The 25,549-nt window shown below is 41.8% G+C and overlaps 1 protein-coding gene and 1 non-coding gene across 6 annotated transcripts; one reads left to right on the top strand and one right to left on the bottom strand.

Moving 5' to 3' along the window:
* Nucleotides 1-378: 378 nt before the first annotated feature.
* On the bottom strand, nucleotides 379-22,895 carry NUDT13 (nudix hydrolase 13). 5 transcript variants are annotated; one of them, XM_033209604.1, is made up of 10 exons: nucleotides 22,710-22,792; nucleotides 21,334-21,421; nucleotides 18,633-18,724; nucleotides 12,626-12,765; nucleotides 10,165-10,299; nucleotides 8,150-8,256; nucleotides 7,227-7,352; nucleotides 6,963-7,074; nucleotides 5,611-5,765; nucleotides 379-1,507 (listed from the first exon to the last, which is right to left on the bottom strand). In XM_033209604.1, the coding sequence occupies exons 3-10, from the start codon at nucleotides 18,713-18,715 to the stop codon at nucleotides 1,307-1,309; spliced, it is 1,059 nt and encodes a 352-aa protein (XP_033065495.1). In that variant the 5' UTR covers nucleotides 18,716-18,724; nucleotides 21,334-21,421; nucleotides 22,710-22,792; the 3' UTR covers nucleotides 379-1,306. The 5 variants fall into 5 exon arrangements, 4 of the variants coding, with proteins under 4 accessions (XP_033065495.1, XP_033065494.1, XP_033065496.1 ...); XR_004436734.1 differs by lacking the exon at nucleotides 21,334-21,421 and having other exon boundaries at nucleotides 5,611-5,802; nucleotides 22,710-22,895; XM_033209603.1 differs by lacking the exon at nucleotides 21,334-21,421 and having other exon boundaries at nucleotides 22,710-22,895.
* On the top strand, nucleotides 6,236-6,363 carry LOC117082914. The gene has a single exon (XR_004436837.1). It is a non-coding gene; the product is annotated as a small nucleolar RNA SNORA11 (small nucleolar RNA).
* Nucleotides 22,896-25,549: the final 2,654 nt, after the last annotated feature.

Genomic DNA, 25,549 nt, shown 5'->3' with positions numbered 1-25,549 from the left:
AAAGCAATGATGGTTTGCTGGCTGTGGAGAGAGCAATGACCTTTTAGATCAAAAGGAAATTCAGTGCTTTAACTTTTCTAGTTCTAGAATCTCTTTAGTCCTATGGGACTTTGACGTGTAAATAACCTTAGGGTCTCTGGAGCTTGTGTCTTTAATCACAAATTAGTGCCTAGAATCTTCTGAAGATATGATTATTTCCTCTTTTCAGCAAGACCTCTAACATTTCTCCTGCACATTGCTTCAGTTGTTGCACTGACTTGAAACCTGCCTGGACTTAATTGTTTAATTGTCACCAATAGGGATCCTTTCCCCTACCCCCAAATTCTCACCTTGTAAAATTTTCTCAATTCATAGAACAGAAAAAGACGTCAGAACAAAGGTGTGGACATTTATTTTATTTTCCCCAAATAAACTCTTCTCCCTTATGGCATCATATATGAATGATGAGAAATCCTAAATTTAGTTTATTCCATAAAGTTTAAGAAATAGGTCAGGTTTGGCATCTGTTTATCTCCACCAATCCCTTTGTTAAAGTTAATCAACACATTGTGGATGTGCAAATGCCAGCAACTGTTTTATTTAGGAAAACAGGCATGGCAAAGCGAGAGTCTTTTCCCTGGGTCACAAACTGAGCATGTGACAGAGCTGAAAACAGCAAAAAAGACTTATTGTCTGGAGTCCCATTGAGATTCTACTACCTCAACAGAGCCTCATGGCATCTGATTTATTATAAAGTACTCTGAGTCATAATGACTTAATTATGACTTTTATTTAACTACCATGTACATGTAACTAGAATGCACCTGTACATAAATTTAAAAATATTATACTGTGCTATTTTTCTTAATTCTGTAAGGGTAACAAGTAACTCAGTAATGACTTGAAACTTGCTATATATTTTCAATACTAAGATAAAAGTTTTAACCAAACTTACAACAGGCACATTTTGGCAGTTAGTGTAAACACAACATTAACAAGCCATATGCTAGAAGATGTTTGTTTCCAAGGCCTTGGAGAAAATGACCGAACAAGGGCCTACATCCAAACTAATCCTTCCGCTTTCCCCCTGAGTTTTGACAGTTGACAGCTCATCAGTTTTCTTCTCACACTGGCTTTTTTGATTGCCCATTGGTAGGAATTTCTTCCATTAACACTGCTGATAGAAGTGTCTTACTGTAGGCTCACCCTCTGCTCTGCGCTTCTGAGGTCCTTCTGTAGCTTGTCTTTTGTCACTTCTCCTTTGTCAACTGATCTCTAGTTTGTCCCTCAGGAATACCAAGGAGCGATCTCAGTTACTTGGTCTGGGCTAAGCAGGCAGGGAAGAGCAGGTCTGTTTTTCCACCCACTCCTTTATCAGTTGGTGGGAGATGGCTAACTTAGGGGGCAGCCAGAATGGGAAAGTCCCATTCTGTTGCTGAGTATAGGAGCCCTTTCTCTTCAGGGCTGTGGCTACCTCATCATGACTGAACCAGGCAGCTGTCTCTAATTCTCTCAAGTTCACCTGGATCTGAAAGACAGAAGGAAGAAAAGGATGTAAGGTCAGGAGCTACAAAATTTAGAATACTATGGCCAAAGGTCAGAAAATGATTCTAGAACTAAGCAATCTTAGAAGATAATATGTGGGATCTCCAGGTTAGATGAAAGTCAGTTCTAGGTACTGCCCAGAAGCAAAAGAGGCATAATTAAGAAATGAGAGTTAAATATATTTTTAACATAGTAAAAAAAAAAAAAAAAAGATAAGATACATTAAATAAATCCTGGAAGTACAAATACTAAAATGTTGAGAGTGGTTAACATTGAGAATAAATTATGAATAATACCTATTTTTCCTTGTGTCTCTATTGATTCTATAAATTTTTCAATTAAAAAAGAACATACAAATATTACTTTTTTATTTATTTATTTTTTGAGATGGAGTTTTGCTCTTTTTGCCCAGGCTAGAGGGCAATGATGTGATCTTGGCTCACTGCAACCTCCGCCTCCCAGGTTCAAATGATTCTCCTGCCTCAGCCTCCCGAATAGTTGGGATTACAGGCACCCACCACCACACCTGGTTAATTTCTTTGTATTTTTAGTAGAGATGGGGTTTCACTGTGTTGGACAGGCTGGTTTAGAACTCCTGACCTCAGGTGATCCACCTGCCTCCCAAAGTGCTGGGATTACAGGTGTGAGCCACTGTGCCCAGGCACTCTTTTTTTTTTTTTTTTTTTTTAAAGGATAAGGGTTAACGATAGTCAAAAGCATAGTCTCATCTTTGCAAGAAGCAAAGTAACATGAACTTCATGCTGAGGAAGCTGAAATAGATTAGATATTCTATAAAAGATTCTATAAAAACCAAAACATACAATAGGCAAACTTTGGCAGGCAGAGACCATCGGTCAGGGATGCTAGAGAAGTGCAAGATGAGATTGGATAAGACAATGTCTAGCCAGGCATGGTGGCTTATGCCCATAATCCCAGCACTTTGGGAGGCCGAGGTGGAAGGATCACCTGAGGTCAGGAGTTCGAGACCAGCCTGGCCAACATGGTGGAACCCCGTTTCTAATAAAAATACAAAAATTAGCCAGGCATGCTGGCAGGCACCTGTAATCCTAGCTACTCGGGTGGCTGAGGCAGGAGAATTGCTTGAACCCGGGAGGCAAAGGTTGCACTGAGCTGAGATCGTGCCACTGCACTCCAGCCTGGGCGACAAGAGTGAGACTCTATTTTTAGTTCCCAGCATCCTAACTGACTTGAGCAGTAAGACCAATCCTGCAGTCAGTCATTAAATGATGCCTGATTGTGTGCCTACTATATGTAAGACACTCTTAAGTCCTGACAATAAAAGATAAATTGTCTCATAAAAACTGTTGGGAACATCAGATATCCACATGCAAAAGAATGAAATTGGACCCTTATCTTACACCATATACAAAAACCAACTTAAAATGGATTAAAGACTTAAATGTAAAACTTGAAACAATAAAACTCTTAGAAGAAAACATAAAGGAATAAATTTCTAGACATTAGACTGGGCAGCGGTCTCTTAGATATGACACCAAAAGCATAGGCAAGAAAAGCAAAGATAGACAAGTAGGGATTCTATCAAACTAAAGCTTCTGCAGAGTCAGGGAATCAATCAACAGAGTGAAGAGACAACCTGCAGAATGGGAGAAAATATTTGTAGACCCTGTATCTAATAAGGAGTTAATATCCAAAATATATAAGGAACTCCTACAACTTAATACCAAAAAATAAATAAGCCAACTTAAAAATGGGCAAAGGATCTAAATAGACGTTTCTCCAAAGAAGATATTCAAATGGCCAACAGGTATGTGAAAAGATGCTCGCCGGGCGCGGTGGCTCAAGCCTGTAATCCCAGCACTTTGGGAGGCCGAGACGGGCGGATCACGAGGTCAGGAGATCGAGACCATCCTGGCTAACACGGTGAAACCCCGTCTCTACTAAAAATACAAAAAACTAGCCGGGCGAGGTGGCGGGCGCCTGTAGTCCCAGCTACTGGGGAGGCTGAGGCAGGAGAATGGCATAAACCCGGGAGGCGGAGCTTGCAGTGAGCTGAGATCCGGCCACTGCACTCCAAGACTCCGTCTCCAAAAAAAAAAAAAAAAAAAAAGAAAAGATGCTCAACATCACTAATCATCAGGCAAATGCAAATGAAAACCTCATACCTTCTTTGATGGCTACTATTAACTTATACCTTCTTTAATGGCTACTATTAAAAAAGTACAAAGGACAGCAGGTATTGGTAAGGATGTAGAGAAAAGGGAACCCATGTATACTGTTGGGGGGAATGTAAGTTGGTGCACCTACTATGGAAAAAGATATGGAGGTTCCTCAAAAAGTTAAAATTGAATGACCCTTTGATCTAGCAACCCACTTCTGGATATATGTCCAAAGAGACTGAAATCTGGATCTTGAAGAGATACCTGCACTCCCATGTTCACTGCAGCATTATTCACAATGGATGAATAAAGAAAATGTGGTATATACATATAATAGAATATTATTCAGCCTTAAAAAGGAAGGAAATCCTGCATTTGCAACAGGATAGATGGGTCCAAAGGACATGCTAAGTGAAATAAGCCAGACACAGAAAGACAAATATTGTATGATCTCACTTATATGTGGAATCTAAAATAGTCAAACTTATAGAAGCAGAGAGTAGAGTGGTGGTTGCCAGGGGCTGAAGGGAGGGGAAAATGGCAGGGGTGGCCAGTGGTCAAAGGGTACAAGGGGTCAGTCATGCAAAATAAGTTTTGAAGATCTGTACACCATAAGGTCTACAATTAATAATACTATATTATATACATAAAAATTTGCTAAGAAAATAGATCTCACATCAAGTGCTTTTACCACAAAATAAAAAAAAAAAGTGGGGTGGGAGAAAAATAAAAGGTGGGAGGACACTTTTGTAGTTGATGAGTAAGTTTACGGCATTGATAGTGATGATGGTTTGATAATTTCTTTTTTTTTTTTTTTTTTTTTTGAGACGGAGTCTCGCTCTGTCGCCCAGGCTGGAGTGCAGTGGCCCGGATCTATCTCAGCTCACTGCAAGCTCCGCCTCCCGGGTTCACGCCATTCTCCTGCCTCAGCCTCCCGAGCAGCTGGGACTACAGGCGCCCGCCACCTCACCCGGCTGGTTTTTTTGTATTTTTTAGTAGAGACGGGGTTTCACCGTGTTAGCCAGGATAGTCTCGATCTCCTGACCTCGTGATCCGCCCGTCTCGGCCTCCCAAAGTGCTGGGATTACAGGCTTGAGCCACCGCGCCCGGCCTGGTTTGATAATTTCAAGGGTATATGCTTCTCTGCTGAAGCAGGAGAATCACTTGAACCCAGGAGGTGGAGGTTGCAGTGAGCCGAGATTGTGCCACTCACTGCACTCAGGCTGGGTGACAGAGTAAGCCTCAGTCTCAAAAAAAAAAAAAAAGAAAGAAAGAAATTATCTCATGACTGACATATATGCAAGGGAGAATGGAGATTATCTGCTTCCTTTACTGGTCTGCAAATTCCTTGAGGGCATAAATCATATTTAATTTAATTAATTAATTTATTTATTTTCGAGATGCATTCTCGCCATTGCCTAGGCTGGAGTGCAATGGCTCAATCTCAGCTCACTGCAATCTCCACCTCCTGGGTTCAAGCAATTCTCCTGCCTCAGCCTCCCAAGTAGCTGGGACTACAGGCACCTGCCACCACGCCCAGCCAATTTTTGTATTTTTAGTTGAGATGAGGTTTCACTATCTTGGCCAGGCTGGTCTTGAACACCTGGCCTCGTGATCCACCTACCTCAGCCTCCCAAAGTGCTGGGATTACAGGCATGAGCCACCCGCGCCCGGCCTTAATTTTTGTGTTTTCAGTAGAGATGGGGTTTTGCCATGTTGGCCAGGCTGGTCTTGAATTCCTGACCTCAAGTGATCTGCCCACGTCAGCCTCCCAAAGTGTTGGGATTACAGACATGAGCCACCGTGCTCAGCCCTAAATCATATTTTACAAATGTTTATATAATCTAGATGATGCTGGACTAGACAAGTGCTTAATAAGTACTTGCTGATGAGCAGATTGGACGAAGCAAAATAACTATCACAGCATAAGGGAAACATAAGAACTTACTTCTGTTTGCCCTGGTTTCACAGTTGCATGGCAAGCAATCATGAGTGAGCCACTAGGAAAGGGCCAGTGCTGGGATGCACAGTACTGCAGGCTTTCCACCTCCAATCCCACCTCTTCTGCAACTTCTCGACGGATGGTCTCTTCTACACTTTCACCTACAAGCACTCAGATTAATTCAGGACAGCCCTGTAGCTAGAAGGGTGATACAGACAGCCCATTTGAGAAAGGCACACAACACTGGCTCCAAAGTTTCAATGAAACGCTCTTGGGAGTGTCCTAAAACTCCTCTAACAATAAGAATCAGGTCCAGAGCTGTGTGTTGTACCACAGTGCTAAAGCCTGCTAGGTTAGTTATTGTAATGCAAAGTAAGGGTGACAGTAGGAGGGACTACTGCCCTCAGCTTTCATAAAATTCCACTTTTCACCATTTGCAAATTTGACCCCAGTAGACTAGAGAAAAAAACCAACCTGTAAATAAATACTGAATTTTAGCTAATGTTATGCCTGCTGAAATAGGAAGAAGTGTACTAATATCTTAAATCTGTGCATCAAAAAATAAGATTAATTAACGTATAGATGAACAGCTTTGTGATAAAGTAAGTGTAGTAAAAATTTATGGAATCTAGGGGTGTGCTCAGAGCAGGGGGCCTAAAGAATGGCTCCTCTGTTTATAACACACCCAACAGGAATCTGGGGTAATTGTCATGAGAGGCACGAAGCTTGTGGCCTCCCTACAAACAACTGCCTACAGGTGAAGAGGAAAAAAAATTATAGAATCTGGGTAGTGGGTGTATGGGTGTTCACTGTATAATTCTTTCAACAATCTCCTATGTTTGAAAATTTGCTTAAAAAAATAGTATGGCTCACACCTGTAATCCCAACACATTGGGAGGTCAAGGCAGGCAGGTCACTTGAAGCCAGGAGTTCAAGACTGGCCTAGGCAACACAGCGAGATCCTGTCTCTACAAAAAATTTTAAAAATTAGCCGGGCATAGTAGCCTGCGTCTGTAGTCCTAGCTATTCAGGAGGCTGAAGTGGGAGGATTGCTTGAGCCCAGAAGGTTCAGGCTGCAATGAGCCATGATTGTGCCACTGCACTCCAGCTTGAACAACGGGGTGAGACTCTGTCTCAAAAAAAAAGGAAAGGAAAAAATTTTATATATATGTGTGTGTGTGTGTGTGTGTATAGTGCCAGAAATTTTATATATATATAATGCCAGAAGGCAGTTTTCTTGACATGATAGAAAAGAATGTGCTTGGGAATCCAGACTCCATAGCAACAAGACAGAGAAGATTGTATTAGTAAGATTGTATATCTTCCAGTGTCACCTGTATATCCCCTTAACTCCTTACCTATATCACAAAAACCTGCCAAGGCAGAATACATTCCCTTGGGAAAAGAGCTTTGGCGGGCAAGCAGGCATCGGGTCCCATCTGACACCAGCGTGATCACCACAGGAGCCATCTAGGAAAGGGGAATGGAAACAGATGCTGGCACTTGGAGGCCTGCCAATGAGCTAAAGCAGTGTATAATTAAGGAACTGCACAGGCTTTCTTCCCCAGGACAAGGCAGTGCACAGTCTTCTTGGATTACTGTCCTCTTACAGCAATACTTACCTGTGGATAATAGATGATATTATTGGAAGGGCACACACGCTTGCTGCCAGCCACATTCTTCTTAGTGGGCTGCCCACTTCTGCTGCAGAACTGATGAGCATCATGCCAGCGGAGAAGAGCTTGAGCCTAGGGACACAAAGATGGGCCTAGTTTCATTTGGAGAGAATGCAGGGCTCATCTTTAACAGCACTGGGCCTACTATCTGGAACAACTCACAGGGAAATGCCAATCTCTTTCCAGCCCACATAATTTAAATGGTTACTGTTTAAATTTTAGGACAAGTAAACTAACTGAACATATTCCTCTAGCATCAGAAATCTGAATAAAAGAAAGCATATTTTTAAATGTATTATGATTTAAAACATATGAAGTATATAAGGTAATAAAATGAACACCCATGTATTCACTAACCAGCTTAAAAATAAAACATTCCCAGTATAGTTGAACATCCTAAAATGTTCTTCTCCCCAGTAAAGTTGGAATTTTTTGCAACTAAAAAAATATTTAGAGGTTTCTTTTTAAATTAAATGCACAATCAAAATACTTTAGCAAGTGAAATCTAAAGCTGTGAGGGCAAGTCATTAAAGCAATGTAAAGTACTTTCTCTTAGGGAAAGCATGATGCTGTATATGTCATGCTGTGTGGGTCATTAAAAATGTTTATGAGGCCGTCAGATCCTATTGCCATAGATCTGCATGTCTTTAGGGGACAATGATCTTGACAGTGGTTCTGCCAAAAACAAGGGCAAAAGAAGGGAGAATAAGCAATCTTCCTACAGCACATTGTCCTGCCAGTGTTTGTAGAAAGGACTAGAATCTGCAAAAGAAGAAACCAAACGTCACTGTAGCCTTGGATTTACACATGGATTTACCCACACATACTGCTCTACTAAATTTCCTGCAGAATGAGAAACCAGAATCTACCGTGGACAGCATGGAGGCATCCCTTGCATTGAGTTGAAAGAGAGCCTTTCTCAGCTCAATGAAAGACCCCTTGAGCTCTGTCTCCATTTCAGGTTTGTGTAAGGAGGCTAGAAAATTAGAAAAGATAATGAAATTAAACAATGACAAACTTTGCCTCAGGGTCTCTCTCCAGTCTGTCCTGTTAAAATAGTGTTTCCCAAACTTGCCTCATGAAATTCAGCTGGAGAAAGTAAAATATATCGGGGTTCTCAGCTGGGTGTGGGGGTGTGTGCCTCTAGTCCCAGCTACTCAGGAGGCGGGGGCAGGAGGATGGCTTGAGGCCATTAGGAGTTCCAGGCTACATACAGTGCACTATGATCACACCTGTGAATAGCCACTGCACTCCAGCGAGACCCCATCTCTCAAATTTAAAAAAGGCCAGGCACGGCACTTTGGGAGGCCGAGAAGGGTGAATCACGTGAAGTCAGGAGTTCAAGACCAGCCTGGCCAACATGGTGAAACCCTGTCTATACTGAAAACACAAAACAGCTGGGCTTGGTGGTGGGTGCCTGTAATCCCAGCTACTCAGGAGGCTGAGGCAGGAGAATCACTTGAACCCAGGAGACAGAGGTTGCAGTGAACCGAGATTGCACCATTGCACTCCAGCCTGGGTGACAGCAAAACTTCATCTCAAAATAAATAAATATATACATAAAATTTTTTTAAAAAGCAAGATTCTCAAGCCCCTACCTGGAGATTCTAAAGCAGCTGGCATGGAGTGAGGCCCAGGAATCTCTACTTTTTAACAAGCACCAGGTGATTCTTATATTCAGGCCAGTTTGGGAAACATTAGCACATAGTATGTCTCAAGATCTTCCTCAGGGCAACAAGAACATTTGCATTAGCTTATCCTTGGAAAAGAGATGAAGTGGGACCTTATGGCTCCTATCTGAACCTCATCCCAGCATCACTACATTTATACCTAGACCATTAAAGACAGAAGGAAAGCCTGACAGGAGCCATGAGCCAATAGCAAAGTGGTTCCCAACTGCAGGTCTGTGGAGCCAGAGCTACTCTGTGGAAACATTTTTATTCACCTGTATTCATAAAAGAAATAAGAATGATGTCATAAGTTTTTTTAACATTTCTTATGAAATATTGAAATATACAAAATGTGACCGGGCGCCGTGGCTCCTGCCTGTAATCCCAGCACTTTGGGAGGCTGAGTTTGAGACCAGCCTGACCAACATGGAGAAATCCAGTCTCTACTAAAAATACAAAACTAGCCAGGCATGGTGGCACATGCCTGTAATCCCAGCTACTAGGGAGGCCAAGGCAGGAGAATCGCTTGAACCCAGGAGGTAGAGGTTGCGGTGAGCCGAGATTGCGCCATTGCACTCCAGCCTGGGCAACAAGAGTGAAACTCCACCTCAAAAAAAAAAAAAAAATATATATATATATATATATACACAAAATGTATAGGCCAGGTGTGGTGGCTCATACCTATAATCTTAGCACTTTGGGAGGCCAAGGAGGGAGGATTTCTTGTGCCCAGGAGTTTGAGAACAGCCTGAGCAACATAAGGAGACCCCCATCTCTATTTAAAAAAAAATTAAAAATTAGCCAGGCATGGTAGTACATGCCTATGGTCCCAGCTACTTAGGAGTCTGAGGTGGGAGGATTACTTGAGCCCAGGGGGTCAAGGCTGCAGTGAGTTGTGATTGTACCACTGCACTCCAGCCTGGGCGACAGCAAGATATTGTCTCAATAAATAAATAAATAAAATGTATAACGGTACAGAGACTAATACCATAAATATTCATGTACCCATCACCTAACTTAGAAGGCATTAAAATATCCTTTATTTTCATTTAAATGATGATAGCAGATGACAGTGTTTTTAATGTCCTTTTTTAAAAAATAGAAAGTTGATAACCTTTCATATTCCCCAAATTTTCCTTTAAATTTTACCATTATGTGAAATCCCAAATTCTGAAGACCACTGGGAAGTACCCATTAGGAATAATGTTATGTACCACTTATGGGAAAGGAGCTATCCAGACCTAGATCCAGAGCAAACCATGCCTCCTGCTGCTCAGAGCATCCAATCAACACAGAATCTTCTATTCTTTGTGCATCCTGTCCAAATTTACCCAGGAGCCTTTCCAACTCTAAGAAACAGAAGGGAGAAAAGCAAAACACAAAGGTTTCTATTAAATCACTACAGCCATGTTAGACTCAGGGAAAATCATCTACTTCAGCTTAAAGTAGGTATACTTGGCTTCCAGCTGCAACTAATTAGCTATGTAACCTTGGTCTAACCATTTAACCTTTCCAGGCCTGTTTTCTCCTTAGCAATCTGAGGACTTTAGACCAAAGAAGGAATTCTTGTATAACATTGTATTACTCTATGACTGTATCATGAAAGGAAAATATCCCCTAGATAGTAAGATGCATGATAGTTAACTTATTAAGTCATTGAAAAAAAAATAAGTGTCACACTTAAAATGGTAGAGACCAAGGCTGGGGGGCAGGGAGGATTGCTTGAAGCCAGGAGTTTGAGACCAGCCTGGGCAACACAGCAAGACCTTGTCTCTACAAAAAATAAAATCAGCTGGGTGCAGTGAAGTGCACACCTGTAGTTCCAAAAACTTGGGAGGCAGAGGTGGGAGGATCTCTTGAGCCCAGGAGTTCAAGGCTGCAGTTAAAGACCAATCCAGTTCTGTAATTAACCTCCAGAATGTGCTACTTTTGTGGACCAAAGTAGAGTAAAATACTCATCTGAGATGCCAATCTCTAAGAGATGAGTGCTGTGTAGGGAGAAATCCTATACACTTGTTCATGATGGACTCATATTTATTTGTTCATAATACAACATAACACACAAAAAAATCATAATACAACATAAACATTGCTAAATCTCTAAATAATGTATAGTGCCTTCTGATGGAGTCCTCAGATTCTTCTGCACTGCTAGAAACTACCTATCCAAGTGCTTTAACTTCTGACCTATGGGGGAAATTCACTGGCAATACAGAAATTAGTCAGTATATAGTGACTCATATAAAACTGAAAGTTCACATTTTGTTTTCTGTCTTTGAGACACCACCAGGCTCGACTAATTTTTTGTTCCTGGGTAGAGATGGGGTCTCACTATGTTGCCCAGGCTGGTTTTGAACTCCTGGGCTCAAGCAATCCACTGACCTTAGCCTCCCAAAGTGGTGGGATTACAGGCATGAGCCACGCAACCCAGCCAAAGTTTGCATTTTGAATGACAAATCCCAGTGGCTTAGATATCTTTAGTTATATATGCTAAAAGAGTTCTAGAAGCAAATTTATTTTAATTCACTTTTAATCTTGACCCTTCTAATAAAAATGAAGTTATGATGGAACTCTTTTTTTTTTTTGAGACAAGAGTCTCGCTCTGTCGCCCAAGCTGGAGTGCAGTGGCACGATCTCGGCTCACTGCAAGCTCCGCCTCCCAGGTTCATGCCATTCTCCTGCCTCAGCCTCCCTAGTAGCTGGGACTACAGGCGCCTGCCACCACATCCAGCTAATTTTTTTGTAATTTTTTTTTTTTTTTTTTTTTTTTTTTTTTGAGGTGGAGTCTCGCTCTGTCGCCCGGACTGGAGTGCAGTGGCTAGATCTCAGCTCACTGCAAGCTCCGCCTCCCGGGTTTACGCCATTCTCCTGCCTCAGCCTCCCGAGTAGCTGGGACTACAGGCGTCCGCCACCTCGCCCAGCTAGTTTTTGTATTTTTAGTAGAGACGGGGTTTCACCATGTTAGCCAGGATGGTCTCGATCTCCTGACCTCGTGATCCGCCCGTCTCGGCCTCCCAAAGTGCTGGGATTACAGGCTTGAGCCACGGCGCCCGGCCTTTTTTTGTAATTTTTATAGAGACTTGTTAGCCAGGTTGGTCTCAATGTCTTGACCTTGTGATCCTCCTGCCTCAGCCTCCCAAAGTGCTGGGATTACAAGTGTGAGTCACCTTGCCTGGCCATGATAGAACTCTTAATTAGCATAACAGTGTATACCTCAGTGGAGGCTGGAATTCACTGCTCTAAGGCAAAGATGGGCAAACTTTCTGGAAAGAGATACTAAATATTTTAGGCTTTGTGAGTCATACAGTCTCTGTCACAACTGCATTGTAGTGCAAAAGTAGCTATAGACAATATGTCAATGAATGAGTATGGCTATGTTCCAATAAAAATTAATTTACAAAACAGGTAGCAGGTACAATTTGGACAGCAGTTTTACCAACCCCTGGTTTAAGGCATTAGTGGTTCATTTCATCACCAAATAATATTTGACTGGACAACTAGAGTTCATAAAATAAATTATTAGTTGGCAGAAGCAGTTATACAAGCATGAGACTCAAAAGCTTTTTGAAAAATCTAGACTCCAAAGTTCAAGGATCTTTCTTAGAATTCATTATAGGCTGAATTCTGCTCAGTGGCCACAGGCTGGTCAACACCACTGGTCCACCCTGGACTTACCTAACAGGCTATGTCGGGGGGCCAGGTATTGATGTGCTGAAGTCTGAAGCAGAGGAGCCAGACCATGAAAGAGGTAAAACGCTCCTGTTTGCTGGGCTTTTTTACATGCATCATCATCTTCCTTCAGTTCAAATAAATACCTGTATTTGGGAAATAAACCATTACAAAACCACCCTTAGTTACCTGTATAGCGTTCATCTTTGAGAATGCTGCCGCTGCATCCCTCTCCTACCATGGTTATTTCCCTTTATTTATTTACAACCTAATTTGCTCCAAAAAGGGTTTGAGGTAGCTATAGGTAATCATTCATTCCCTCCTTTGTCTTACTGTGTACCTCACCCATACTTCTGTGGTTGCACTATTGGTTTATTTGTTCATTTGTCTGTCGCCTCTGAGAGACTATGATCTCCTTAAGGGGAATGTATGCTTTACTCAGCTCTGTATCTCTGTAGTTAGCATATTGAATGGCTCGATTCAATAAATATTTATTGAATTGAACTTCAAGGGTAATAAATATTTACTGAATTGAACTTCAAGGTACTCTGCCAATATTATACTGTGAGGCAAGAATTTACATGAGTGGAGTGAAAGGAAAACAAGTACAGTGATAAAACATCAACCACAAAATACCTAGAGATGGGAACAGACTTTTTCACAGCAGACAAAGAGTAAACACTGTATCTTCAGTGACCCTCATTCAATCTAGGGAAGATAAAGAACAAATTTTACCTTCAATGTACCCTTACTTCAAACATCTAGATCCCAAAGTAGATACCATTAACTCCTTATCTCTAGCAAAGGGAGCACCTGGCCGGGCGTGGTGGCTCACGCCTGTAATCCTAGCACTTTGGGAGGCCAAGGCAGGTGGATCACGAAGTCAGGAGTTCAAGACCAGCCTGGCCAATATGGTGAAACCCTGTCTCTACTAAAAATACAATAATTAGCTGGGCATGGTGGCATGTGCCTGTAGTCCCAGCTACTCAGGAGGCTGAGGCAGAAGAATCGTTTGAACCTGGGAGGCAAAGGTTGCAGTGAGCAGAGATCACGCCACTGCACTCCAGCCTGGGTGACAGAGCAAGACTCCGTCTCAAAAAAAAAAAAAAAAAAAAGACAAAGGGAGCACTGATGAAACCTATATTAACCTATTTAATAAGGATAGTATTTTCATTTTCTTTCTTTCTTCTTTTTTTTTTTGAGACAGAGTCTCACTCTGTCACCCAGGCTGGAGTGCAGTGGCATGATCTCAGCTGACTGCAGCTTCTGCCTCCCAGGTTTAGCCAATTCTCATGCTTCAGCCTCCTGAGTACCTGGGATTACAGGCATGCTCCAGCATGCCCAGCTAATTTTTGTATTTTAGTAGAGATGGGGGTTTCATCATGTTGGCCAGGCTGGTTTCGAACTCCTGACCTCAAGTGATCTGCCCTCGGCCTCCCAAAGTGCTGAGATTTACAGGTGTGTGCCACCGTGCCCAGCCATAGTATTTTCAGTAGCCAAAATGAAAATGTGGAAAAAGGGAATACCCTCCTATTCTTGGTTTCTCAAAAAAAGGCAATAGTAATGGGGTAAGTACAAGGCTTTTCCAGTACCTTCATTAAAGGTGGGCTGAGTCTCTCCCTTCAAATCCTTGTGATCAGCAGGGACAGAATGCAGATTCCCCTGGGGCCTTGGGGCTAGCCATTTTTGCCTGTCAAAAGCCCTAAAACAGACGCTCAGGTAAAAACTGGCTTCTTTTGTCAAGTTGGAAAAATAGTTTGCAGATATTTCCTGTGGGATCTGAGAACTCTTGTAATACCAGTAGGCAGAGCTGGCTCAACATGAAAATAAAAAGCAAAAAGACAAATGCACCCAGTGGTATCTTTCAGAATCTATTCTGACTGTGATAAAAGGGGTTACAATGAGCTCTTTATAAATAGAAGACAAAAGAAACCTGATCTTTTAAGACTTGTGATATTTTTAAACTTACTATGAGTCACTGTAGCCTCCTGGGGCAAAGACTCAATGCATGCCAAAGGAGAGACATGTGTCACTCAGAAGTTACCAAATATAAACGATAGAACAAACACTGCTGCCGTCGTAAAAGAACAGAAAGAGTGGTACAACCTGTACTTGCCCTAATGACCCTAAAAAGCAAAACACCTACAAAAACACCCAGGTTAAGGTCTTAGACCCAAGGCCTTACTGGAACTGGAATTGAGATCCAAAAGTTCCTTACACTCCTCTGGATCAGGAACTCTTATTTTCAAAAATTCATTTTCCCTTTTCAGTTATAATAGCATGGAAATTGCTACGATGATCAAAGCTGAAAATATTTAGATTATTTTAAAACAAAGTTTTCCCTTATTTTAACAGTAAAAAATAGTCTTTAATAATCAGAATATACAATTGTCAATTTTTTTAAAAGGAAATCATCAAAATCCCACCACTCAGGGATAATCACTGTTTACACCTTGGAATTCTCTAAGTGATTAATATTATATATCAATACATATATATTTAGAATCCATCAAACCTACTAATTTGTAGCCTTTTTTCTTAAACATACGTAAACATTTTCACATCATATTCTTTATTGATAGACTTTTATTCTTTTCTCTTTTTTTGTTTTGAGACAGAATTTCGCTCTTGTTTTCCAGGCTGGAGTGCAGTGGCGCAATCTTGGCTCACTGCAAATTCTGCCTCCCGGGTTAAAGTGATTCCCTTGCCTCAGTCTCCCAAGTAGCTGGGATTACAGGTGTCCGCCACCACACCTAGCTAATTTTTGTATTTTTAGTAGAGATGGGGTTTTGCTATATTGGCCAGGCTGGTCTTGAACTCCTGACCTCAGGTGATCCACCCATTTTGGCCTCCAAAGTGCTGGGATTACAGGTGTGAGCTACCGTGCCTGGCCTCATTATTTTTATTCATTCTTAAATAGATTTATTTAATCACTTTAACATACTTAAATTTTAGACTCTATTCAATAATCATGTTACTATTCTTGGCTGGGCGCTGTGGCATACTCCTGTAATCCCAGCACTTTGGGAGGCCAAGGCGGGTGGATCACAAGGTCAAGAGATCGAGACCATCCTGGCCAACATGGTGAAACCCCGTCTCAACTAAAAATACAAAAATTAGCTGGGTGTGGCGGCGTGCATCTGTAGTCCCAGCTACTCGGGAGGTTGAGGCAGGAGAATCACTTCAACTGGTGAGGCAGAGGTTGCAGTGAGCTGAGATCACGTCACTGCAGTCCAGCCTGGCAACAGAACAAGACTCCATCTCAAAAGAAGAAGAAGAAAAAAATTCTTGTAGTTAAAGGAGTACAAGCAACCTAAACATCCAACAATATCTGAAACAAGTGTCACAATTTTGTTGTTTGTTCACCCTTGTTCATGTAGGATTTTACGCTTATGTGCTTCTAATTTTTTTTTTTTCGAGACACTCTATCACGCAGGCTGGAGTGCAGTGACACGATCTCGGCTCATTGCAACCTCCACCTCCCAGGTTCAAGTGACTCTCCCACCTCAGCCTCCTGAGTAGCTGTGACTACAGGTGCACGCCACCATGCCTGGCTAATTTTTCTATTTTTAGTAGAGATACGGTTTCACCATGTTGGCCAACCTGGTCTCAAATTCCTGACCTCAAGTGATCTGCCCACCTTGGCTTCCCAAAGTGCTGGGATTACAGGTGTGAGCCACTGCACCCAGCCTTTATATGCCTCAAAATTTTGGACTGGGCACTCATGCTTGCTAGGGCTTTATATGTAGGAATCACTGGTTGTGAGTATATACTTCCTAAGGAGTTTTATATTTGTGTTTACATGGTGCCCCAGGGGTATTTTCAGTCCAAGGTTACTACTTAAATTCATTTATTAGGCTGGGCATGGTGGCTCATGCCTATAATCCCAGCACTTTGGGAGGTAGAGGCAGGAGGATTGCTTGAGCGCAGGAGTTTAAGACTAGCCTGGGCAACAGAGCAAGACCCTAGCTTACAAATAATAAAAAAAATATTGGCCGGGCGTAGTGGCTCATGCCTGTAATCCCAGCACTTTGGGAGGCCGAGGCAGGCAAATCACGAGGTCAGGAGATTGAGACCATCCTGGCTAACATGGTGAAACCCTGTCTCTACTAAAAATACAAAAAATTAGCCGGGCGTGCTGGTGGGCACCTGTAGTCCCAGCTACTCGGGAGGCTGAGGCAGGAGAATGGTGTGAACCCAGGAGACGGAGGTTGCAGTGAGCCGAGATCGCGCCACTGCACTCCAGCTTGGGCGACAGAGCGAGACTCTGCCTCAAAATATATATATATATATACCTCCAAAAATAAAAAAATATATATATATTAGCCAGGCATGGTGGTGCATAAGTAGCTATGCATGTGATGCTAGCTACTTGGTGGGAGAATTGATTCAGCCTGGGAGGTTGAGGCTGCAGTGAGCTATGATCATACCACTGCACTCTAGCCTGTGTGACAGAGCAAGATCCTGTCTCAAAAAGAAAAAAAAGAAAAAAAAAATTATTTCTTAGATTAAGGGTTCTAGGACCACACCACACAGATAGTATAAATTTAAACCCCAAAACTGTATGAAAGCAGTCTAGTGATTTCAAATTCACAGATTTCTAATTTCTCCAGGCTGAGACAAAAAAGTCTTTATCATCTTTATGTGCTATTGTAGATTTTTATTTCCTACTCTACCTTTCACTGAAGTTTAGTTCTTGGGGAGAGGGGGTGGGGTTATCTACCTTATTTACAGGAAACTTCATGAAATATTATTCAATAGTTTTTCTCATCTGAAGTGACAGGTATAGAACAATATAGTTTTAACTTGTTTATTATTCTATTATAGTACCTTAATTTACTTAATTTCTCCCTTACTGTTCATTCATTCAACAGTACTTTAGTGCCTACCATGTGCCAGGCACTGTTTTATGAAGTAGGGGTACCATGGTGGAAAGACAAAGTCTGATCTTAATAGAACTTATATTCAAGTGTGTGAGATATTTTAGATATCATTGGATATTTAGTTTAAAATTTTTTGGCCAGGTGTGGTGGCTCACGCCTGTAATCCCAACACTTTGGGAGGTCAAGGCAGGTGGATTGCCAGAGTTCAGGAGTTCAGACCAGCATGGACAACATGGCAAAACCCTGTCTCTACACAAAGATACAAAAATTAGCCAGGCATGGTGGCATGTGCCTGTAGTTCCAGCTACTTGGGGTTTGAGGTGGGAGGATCACTTGACCCCAGCAGATCAAGGCTGCAGTGAGCCAAGATTGTACCACTGCACTTCAGCCTGACAGAGTGAGACTCCATCTCTAAAAAAATTGAAAAAATACTTTTTTTATGTTTACTGGTTTATTATAAAGGATATTACAAAGGATACAAATAAAGAGATGCATTTAGGCCAGGTATGTGAGGGGAGGGTGTGGAGCTTCCATGCCTCCCTGGGTGCGCCACCCTCCAGGAACTTCCATGTGTTCAGCTATCCAGAGGCTCTCTGAACCCTGTCCTTTTGGGTTTTTATGGAGGCTTCATTACATAGGCACGATTGACAACCATGTAGAAATGTGATTGGACAAAATGGTTATGATTTCATACTAACAGACTGACCGGAAACGCAGCAATGTCTGTCTGTTCAGGTTCTCCTTGGCCTCTCTGTGCAGCCTTCCTTCCTCTGGAGTATGGGGCACAACCCTCTCTGGAATTAGGGTCTTTGGACCCACAATCAGATTAGAGTCCTGCCATGGGCAGGTAAAAGGAGGACAGGAGAAGGTACAAGAGATTTTGTTTCCTAAGGCCTGCTCCTGAGGTCTAAAGTGCCCCACATTATAACAAAAGACTGTAATAAGGGCCATAGGAATTATGAGCCAGAAAACACAGATCAATATATATACACACACACATATACACACACAAATATAATAATATATAATGTATATATAATAATCAAACAATTATATATGTAAAATCATAATATCACAATAATTTAATGGGCTATACAGAATAATCAAAGCTCAGGTTGGCTAAAACTCACCGTGTCTTAGTAACATAGGTTGACAGCGGTCTATAGCACCAAAAAAATTTTCTCCTGCAAGCTATTCCACAATACAGGAACATTGTCAGGTCCTTAGGAAAAAAACAGGAGTTTTAAAAAAAAGTCATAATATGAAATTTAAAGTAATGAATTGCCAAGAGGGTTATATTTTAAGCCAGAATGGGATCACTTTGTAATATTAAGGAAAGACAAACTCAATAGGAGTCAGGTGATCTTGTTTCTAAATTGCATTTCTACCCCTAAGTAGCTATGGGATCTCAGCATTTCAGTACTTCTTTCATCATCTAAAAAACTGAAACCTGTTCTACCCACCTAGCATAAGAATGAAGTAGAAGGAATCCTGTAGATAAGAATATATAGGGCCGGGCACAGTGGCTCACTTCTGTAATCCCAGCACTTTGGGAGGCCAAGGTAGGTAGATCACGAGGTCAGGGGTTCCAGACCAGCCTGACCAACATGGTGAAACCCCGTCTCTACTAAAAATACAAAAATTAGCTGGGCATGGTGGCAGGTGCCTGTAATCCCAGCTACTCAGGAGGCTAAGGCAGGAGAATTGCTTGAACCTGGGAGGTGGAGGTTGCAGTGAGCTGGGATAGCGCCACTGCCCTCCAGCCTAGGCGACAGAGCAAGACTCTGTCTCAAAGAAAAAAAAAAAAAGAATATATAAAGTCACGGCATTAGGAAATTTTTTCAGAAGGCAGCTATGCAAATTCACATGGATCCAAGATATTTTCTATTTTTCTGTAGCTCATTGGGAAAGAAAAAAAAAAACTAAAGAATCCATTCTGGCAGAGATGATCCCTTTAAATTGTGTATCAGTATTTTATTCCCCATGAAAAGTACCTTTCACATTGGCAGTAAAAAAGTCAAGAATTCATTACAGTTAAATAACCAACCACCCTTTTCAGTGTGTCTGAGGAAAGCAAGTTTTGACACTAAATGACTGAAGAACATCTAAAATTTAGTCCTACTTCTTGGTTGCATAATTATGAATCACTGATGATGAATCCTTGGATAGTTTTGGCTACAATCTATGTCCTAGCCATAAGTAAAATATATTTAGCAAATGACATTCAACAAAGTATTTATTGAGTACTGACTTTATTCAGGGTCCCCTAAAGAACACAAAAATATAAAGGAGGGAAATCCCTGCCCTCAAGGAACTCTAGCAGGAGAGAGAAAACAAATAGATAGCCAGCTTTCACAGAAGGCAGTATGCAACATGTGGGTTGCAAAGCACTCTAGGAGGTTGTTAAAAGTATTATTTCTACTTTAGTAACCCCAAAACTAGTGTGATATACTAGAAAAAATGTATTTGAAGTCATTATTTCTGGCTCATACACCACTCAGAATGTAAACTCGTATGATATTTTTACAGGCTGATTTGGAAATATCTATTAAAGTGTCAAATCATAAGCCTTTTTCCTCAGCAATTCCATGTTTAGGAAATTTACCCTAGGAAGGAAAGGATATGTACAAGAATGTTAACTGAAAATTATGATAAAATGGATTAATACGTGACTTAAGAACAAATAGAAGGGCTGGGTGCAGTCCCTCACGCCTGTAATCCCAGCACTTTGGGAGGCCGAGGCGGGCAGATCACCTGAGGTCAGGAGTTCAAGACCAGCCTGACCAACATGGAGAAACCCCCGTCTCTACTAAAAGTACAAAATTACCCGGGCATGGTGGCACATGCCTGTAATCCCAGCTGCTCAGGAGGCTGAGGCAGGAGAATTGCTTGAACCTAGAAGGCAGAGGTTGCAGTGAGTCGAGATCGCGCCATTGCACTCCAGCCTGGACAACAAGAGCAAAACATCGTCTCAAAAAAAAAAAAGAAAGAAAAAGAACAAATAGAAAATAATATAACAGTGAAAAAAATATATATAGTAACAGGGAGAGATACTTACAATATATTATTAAGTAAACAAAAAAAGCAAGGAGGACTTGGAGGAGATACTAGTCAAAGTGTACAAAGTTTCAGTGAGGATGAATAAATTCTGGATATCTATTGTGCTGGTGTGGTAACTATAGTTCATAATGTATTATATACTTGGAAATTACTAAGAAAGTAGATATTAAATGTTCTCAACACAAAAAAAATTGTGAGGTGATAGATATATTAATTTGCCAGATTTAATCATTTCACAATGTATACCTGTATCAAAATATCACATTGTAAACTATAAATATATACATTTTTGGTCAATTATACCTTAATAAAGCTGGAGAAAAAACAAGAACAGTTGGTTAACATGACCTAATTAATTTATAAAGAAAAGGACACAGACATACCAATATACATAAATTGTATGTATTTAATTATATTTTTCTTTCTTTTCTTTTTTTTTTTTTTTTGAGACCAAGTTTCGCTCTTGTTGCCCAGGCTGGAGTGCAATGGCACAATCTCGGCTCACCGCAACCTCCACCTCCCGGGTTCAAGTGATTCTCCTGCCTCAGCCTCCCAAGTAACTGGGATTACAGGCATGTGCCACCATGCCCAGCTAATTTTGTAATTTTTTAGTAGAGACAGGGTTTCTCCATGTTGGTCAGGCTGGTCTCGAACTCCTGACCTCAGGTGATCTGCCTGCCTCGGCCTCCCAATGTGCTGGGATTACAGGCATGAGCCACCACCCCTGGCCTTATTTATATTTTTCAAATGACTAGAAGTATACATACCAACCTGTTAAGAGTGACTAATTTGGGGGAGTGGGATGACGGTAAAGATTGAAAAAGGTGCCGGTAATTTTTGCTTTATTCATTTTTCTGTACTGAAAAAAAAAAAAAGCCATGTGTACTTACTCCTTTTAAGACAAAAGAAAAGCCTAATAAAATAGTAGTTCCTGAGACTAACTGGTTAATGAGGCTACCTCCCATGCCACTGTTCCCCAAAACACCTCACCATATTCCGTGAGCCAAAGGGAATTCATTTGGTGAGTTTCTTGGACCCTGGGAACTGTTGCCAGATGTTTTGCCTAGTTTCTGCTACTAAATTAAGCTTAGCCAGTTGTAGATTATCATGGCCTGCTGATTCATGAGCTGATGGTCACAGAGCTATTTATGTTTTTAAAAGTACAATGTTTGATAGAGATGAAAGGTAATAGCAGTCTTACCCAACTACTAAATGATGAGGCAAGGTGCTTTAACATTAATAGTTTCTCTGAACCCCCCATAACAAATGATTCACACGTTTCTTATCCTGTTCATCTTTCCAGAAGAAAGATTAATTAAGCACTAAGAGCATGACAAAAAAGCTCATCTTGAATCTAGTGGTTACTTCCACCGAGAAGAGGCCAGGTTCCCTAATATTTAAGAAAGCTCTTTTAGGCCGGGAGCGGTGGCTCACGCCTGTAATCCCAGCACTTTTGAGAGGCCGAGGCGGGCGGATCACGAAGTCAGGGGATCGAAACCATTCTGGCTAACACGGTGAAACCCCGTCTCTGTTAAAAACACAAAAAAATTAGCCGGGCGTGGTGGCGGGCGCCTGTAGTCCCGGCTACTCAGGAGGCTGAGGCAGGAGAATGGCGTGAACCCGGGAAGCGGAGCTTGCGGTGAGCGGAGATGGCCTCACTGCACTCCAGTCTAGGCTACAGAGTGAGACTCCGCCTCAAAAAAAAAAAAAAAAGAGATCTTTTTAGAGTCCATTTCTCCACGACTGTGGACCTCTGTGGGATGGGGAAATATGGAGAACTGAGGAACCACGGGAAAACAACTTTGAAGGTCTCACTGACCTGCTTCATAATTTGCTTTCTAAAGAATATTTTTTCCTCCCTTTAAAAAAAAATAAAAATTAAGGCACAATGTGAGAAGTTAGCAAGTTTCATTTTTAAATGACTCTCCAAAAAAGTATCAGAAAATGATTAGCTGTGGTTACTGAGGTAGCTCCACACTTATGAGGCAAAACTATGGTTATATCCGTGGTTTCTGCAAAAAGGAAGAGATTAAGCTAACATGTTAAAATGCTGTGACCACGACCTTTTTTCAAGTTCTGATCATGCCTCCCTGTGAAGTCCTTCCTGCACTTAGAAGCTGAGCAGGTTTCTGTTTCACTGTACTCACTCTGAATTCTTTTCGGGGTACCTTCCTACTCCTCAGGAATCAGCACAAAGGAGGAAACCAACTGTTCACGTTCAAGGGCTTCCGTTCCCCAGAGGGACCATTGCAGCTTCTGCCACACTTCCCAGAATCCTCGTAGAGATGCACTCTGGGAATTGTAGTTCAGTTCCCAGGCATGCCGCCGGGTTCTCCAACTGCAAGTTAACCATGATTGTCAAAAGCATGAACATCTAAGATCTTATTACCAAGAGAACTACTGTATCCTTGGAGAAAGTAAACTAGTATTAGATCCGTTTTTTAATTAAAAAAAGAGACAGTCATTAAGTCCACCCTCGTACACAGAAGGCATATATTATGAGGCTGGAGAGAGGATGAAGTAGGGGTGGGAATCAAATACCTCTCAACCTTAGTATATCTCTAGTTCTCTCTCTGCACACTTTAGAACTAGCTCTAAAATTTCATAAAGTTCTTCCAAGTTAAAAGGATGGGACTCTGTATAGATATGTTTGAACTTATGGTAGGATTCATTTCTTGATCAGAGGAAGAGCATTCCATTTGACTAGAAGCAGTCTCCTAGCAGTGTGTCTGGAATTGGTTCCTTCTGGTGGGATCTTGGTCTCGCTGACTTCAAGAATGAAGCTGCAGAGCTTTGTGGTGAGTGTTACAGCTCTTAAACGTGGCACGGACCCAGAGTGAGCAGCAGCAAGATTTATTGTGAAGAGCGACAGAACAGTTTCCACAGCGTGGAAGGGGACCTGAGCAGGTTGCCACTGCTGTCTGGGGTGCAGCTACTATTCCCTTATTTGTCCCTGCCCACATCCTGCTGAGTGGTCCATTTTACAGAGTACTGATTGGTCCATTTTACAGAGTGCTGATTTGTGCATTTACAATCCTTTAGCTAGACACAGAGTGCTAATTGGTGCGTTTTTACAGAGTGCTGATTGGTGCATTTACAATCCTTTAGCTAGACACAGTGCTGACTGGCACATTTACAATCCCTTAGCTAGACACAGAGTGCTGATTGGTGCATTTACAATCCTTTAGGTAGACACAGTGCTGATTGGCACATTTACAATCCTTTAGTTAGACACAGAGTGCTGATTGGTGCGTTTTTACAGAGTGCTGATTGGTGCATTTACAATCCTCTAGCTAGACAGAAAAGTTCTCCAAGTCCCCACTCGACCCAGGAAGTCCAGCTGGCTTCACCTCTCAGCAGAACTACTTTGGTGCTGCTCTCTTCTCATTTCACTTCTAAGGTTACTTGCCTATGAGAGAAGACACTTTTTTTTTTTTTTTGAGACAGAGTCACTCTGTTGCTCAGGCTGGAGAGAAGTGGTGCAATCTTGGCTTACTGAAACCTCCTCCTCCAGGGTTCAAGCGATTCTCCTGCCTCAGCCTCCTGAGTAGCTAGGATTATAGGTGCATGCCACCATGCCCAGCTAATTTTTGTATTTTCAGTAGAGCCAGAGTTTTGCCATGTTGGCCAGGCTGTCTCAAATTTCTGACCTCAAATGATCCACTCGCCTCGGCCTCCCAAAGTGCTGGGATTACAGGTGTGAGCCACCGCACCTAGCCAAGAGAAGAAGAAGTCCACTCATTCAACATGTGTTTAATGAGTACCCAATGTGCCTAGGACTGTTATAGAGATATAGAGATAGGTTACAGCAGGGAACAAAACATGAAAATCTCTGTCCTCGTGTAACTTACATTCTAGAAGGGGAAACAAGTAAATATACAATGTGTCATGTGGCTATAAAGCTTACGAAGAAAAATAAAGCAAGGTAAGTAGAGGGATTATTTTGCTATTTTATATAGGATGGTCAGCCTCACTGTTAAGATAATATTTAAACAAAGATGACCCTGAAGAAGATGATAAAGAAACCAAGTTTATATCTATGGAAAGAGATTTGTAGACAGAGCAAAATGAGCATATGCAAAGATGCTGGGGTGGGAGTGTGCCTTGCACGTTTTAGGAAAGGTTAGGAAAGAGCATGGTGATCAGAGATCACATTAGGCCAGGTACGGTGGCTTATGCCTGTAATCCCAGCACTTTGGGAGGCCGAGGCGGGCACATCATTTGAGGTCAGGAGTTTTAGACCAGTCTGGCCAACACAGAGAAACCCCACTAAAAATACAAAAATTAAGCCAGGTGTGGTGTCGCATACCTGTAGTCCCAGCTACCTGGGAGGCTAAGGCACAAGAATCGCTTGAACCCAAGAGACAGAGGTTGCAGTGAGCTGAGATTGCGCCACTGCACTCCAGCCTGGGTGACACAATGAGACGTTGTCTCAAAAAAATAAATAAATAAATCAGATTGGTTCATTATCCTTAAGGAAGACTCAGAAGATTGTAGGGAAACAAGATATAAAGTCAACGGATTCTAAGGAGATGGAGAAACACGCTTAGGGGGAAATTGGGGCTCTAATAATTTTAAAAGTCAAAATAACTATTTTTTGTAGTAATTGTTAAGTGCTATAATAATACAAATAGCTCAGACTGAGCATTTGCTGTGTTCTAGGCACTATGCTAAGTGTCCCACATTTGTCATTAATCCTCCCATCCTATGAAATCCTCATTAAAATCTGTACTTTAGGCTGCGTGTGGTGGCACATGCCTGTAATCCCAGCACTTTGGGGTCTGAGGTGGGAAGACTGCTTGAGTTCAGGAGTTCAAGAAACCAGCCTGAGCAACATGACAAAACACCATCTCTACAAAAAATACGAAAATTAGCCGGGCATGGTGGCATGCACCTGTGGTCACAGCTACTCAGGAGGCTGAGACAGGAGGATTGCTTGAGCCCAGGAGTGAGCCGAGATCATGCCGCTGCACTCCATCCAGCTCAG

The sequence above is a fragment of the Trachypithecus francoisi genome, unplaced genomic scaffold (genome assembly GCF_009764315.1).
Source record: "Trachypithecus francoisi isolate TF-2019V2 unplaced genomic scaffold, Tfra_2.0 Lachesis_group9, whole genome shotgun sequence".
Lineage (NCBI taxonomy): Eukaryota > Metazoa > Chordata > Mammalia > Primates > Cercopithecidae > Trachypithecus > Trachypithecus francoisi.
This window is presented reverse-complemented; position numbering and strand designations above follow the sequence as displayed.

Excerpts from the sequence above, each read along its gene's own strand:
- NUDT13 (XM_033209603.1), bottom strand. The coding sequence starts at position 18,715 with ATGTTCCTGTATTGTGGAATAGCTTGCAGGAGAAAATTTTTTTGGTGC. Across the intron at positions 10,300-12,625 it reads CCCCCGACATAGCCTGTTAG|AGTTGGAAAGGCTCCTGGGT; the intron begins GTAAGTCCAGGG and ends TCTGTTTCTTAG. Across the intron at positions 7,075-7,226 it reads ATATCATCTATTATCCACAG|ATGGCTCCTGTGGTGATCAC; the intron begins GTAAGTATTGCT and ends CCCCTTTCCTAG.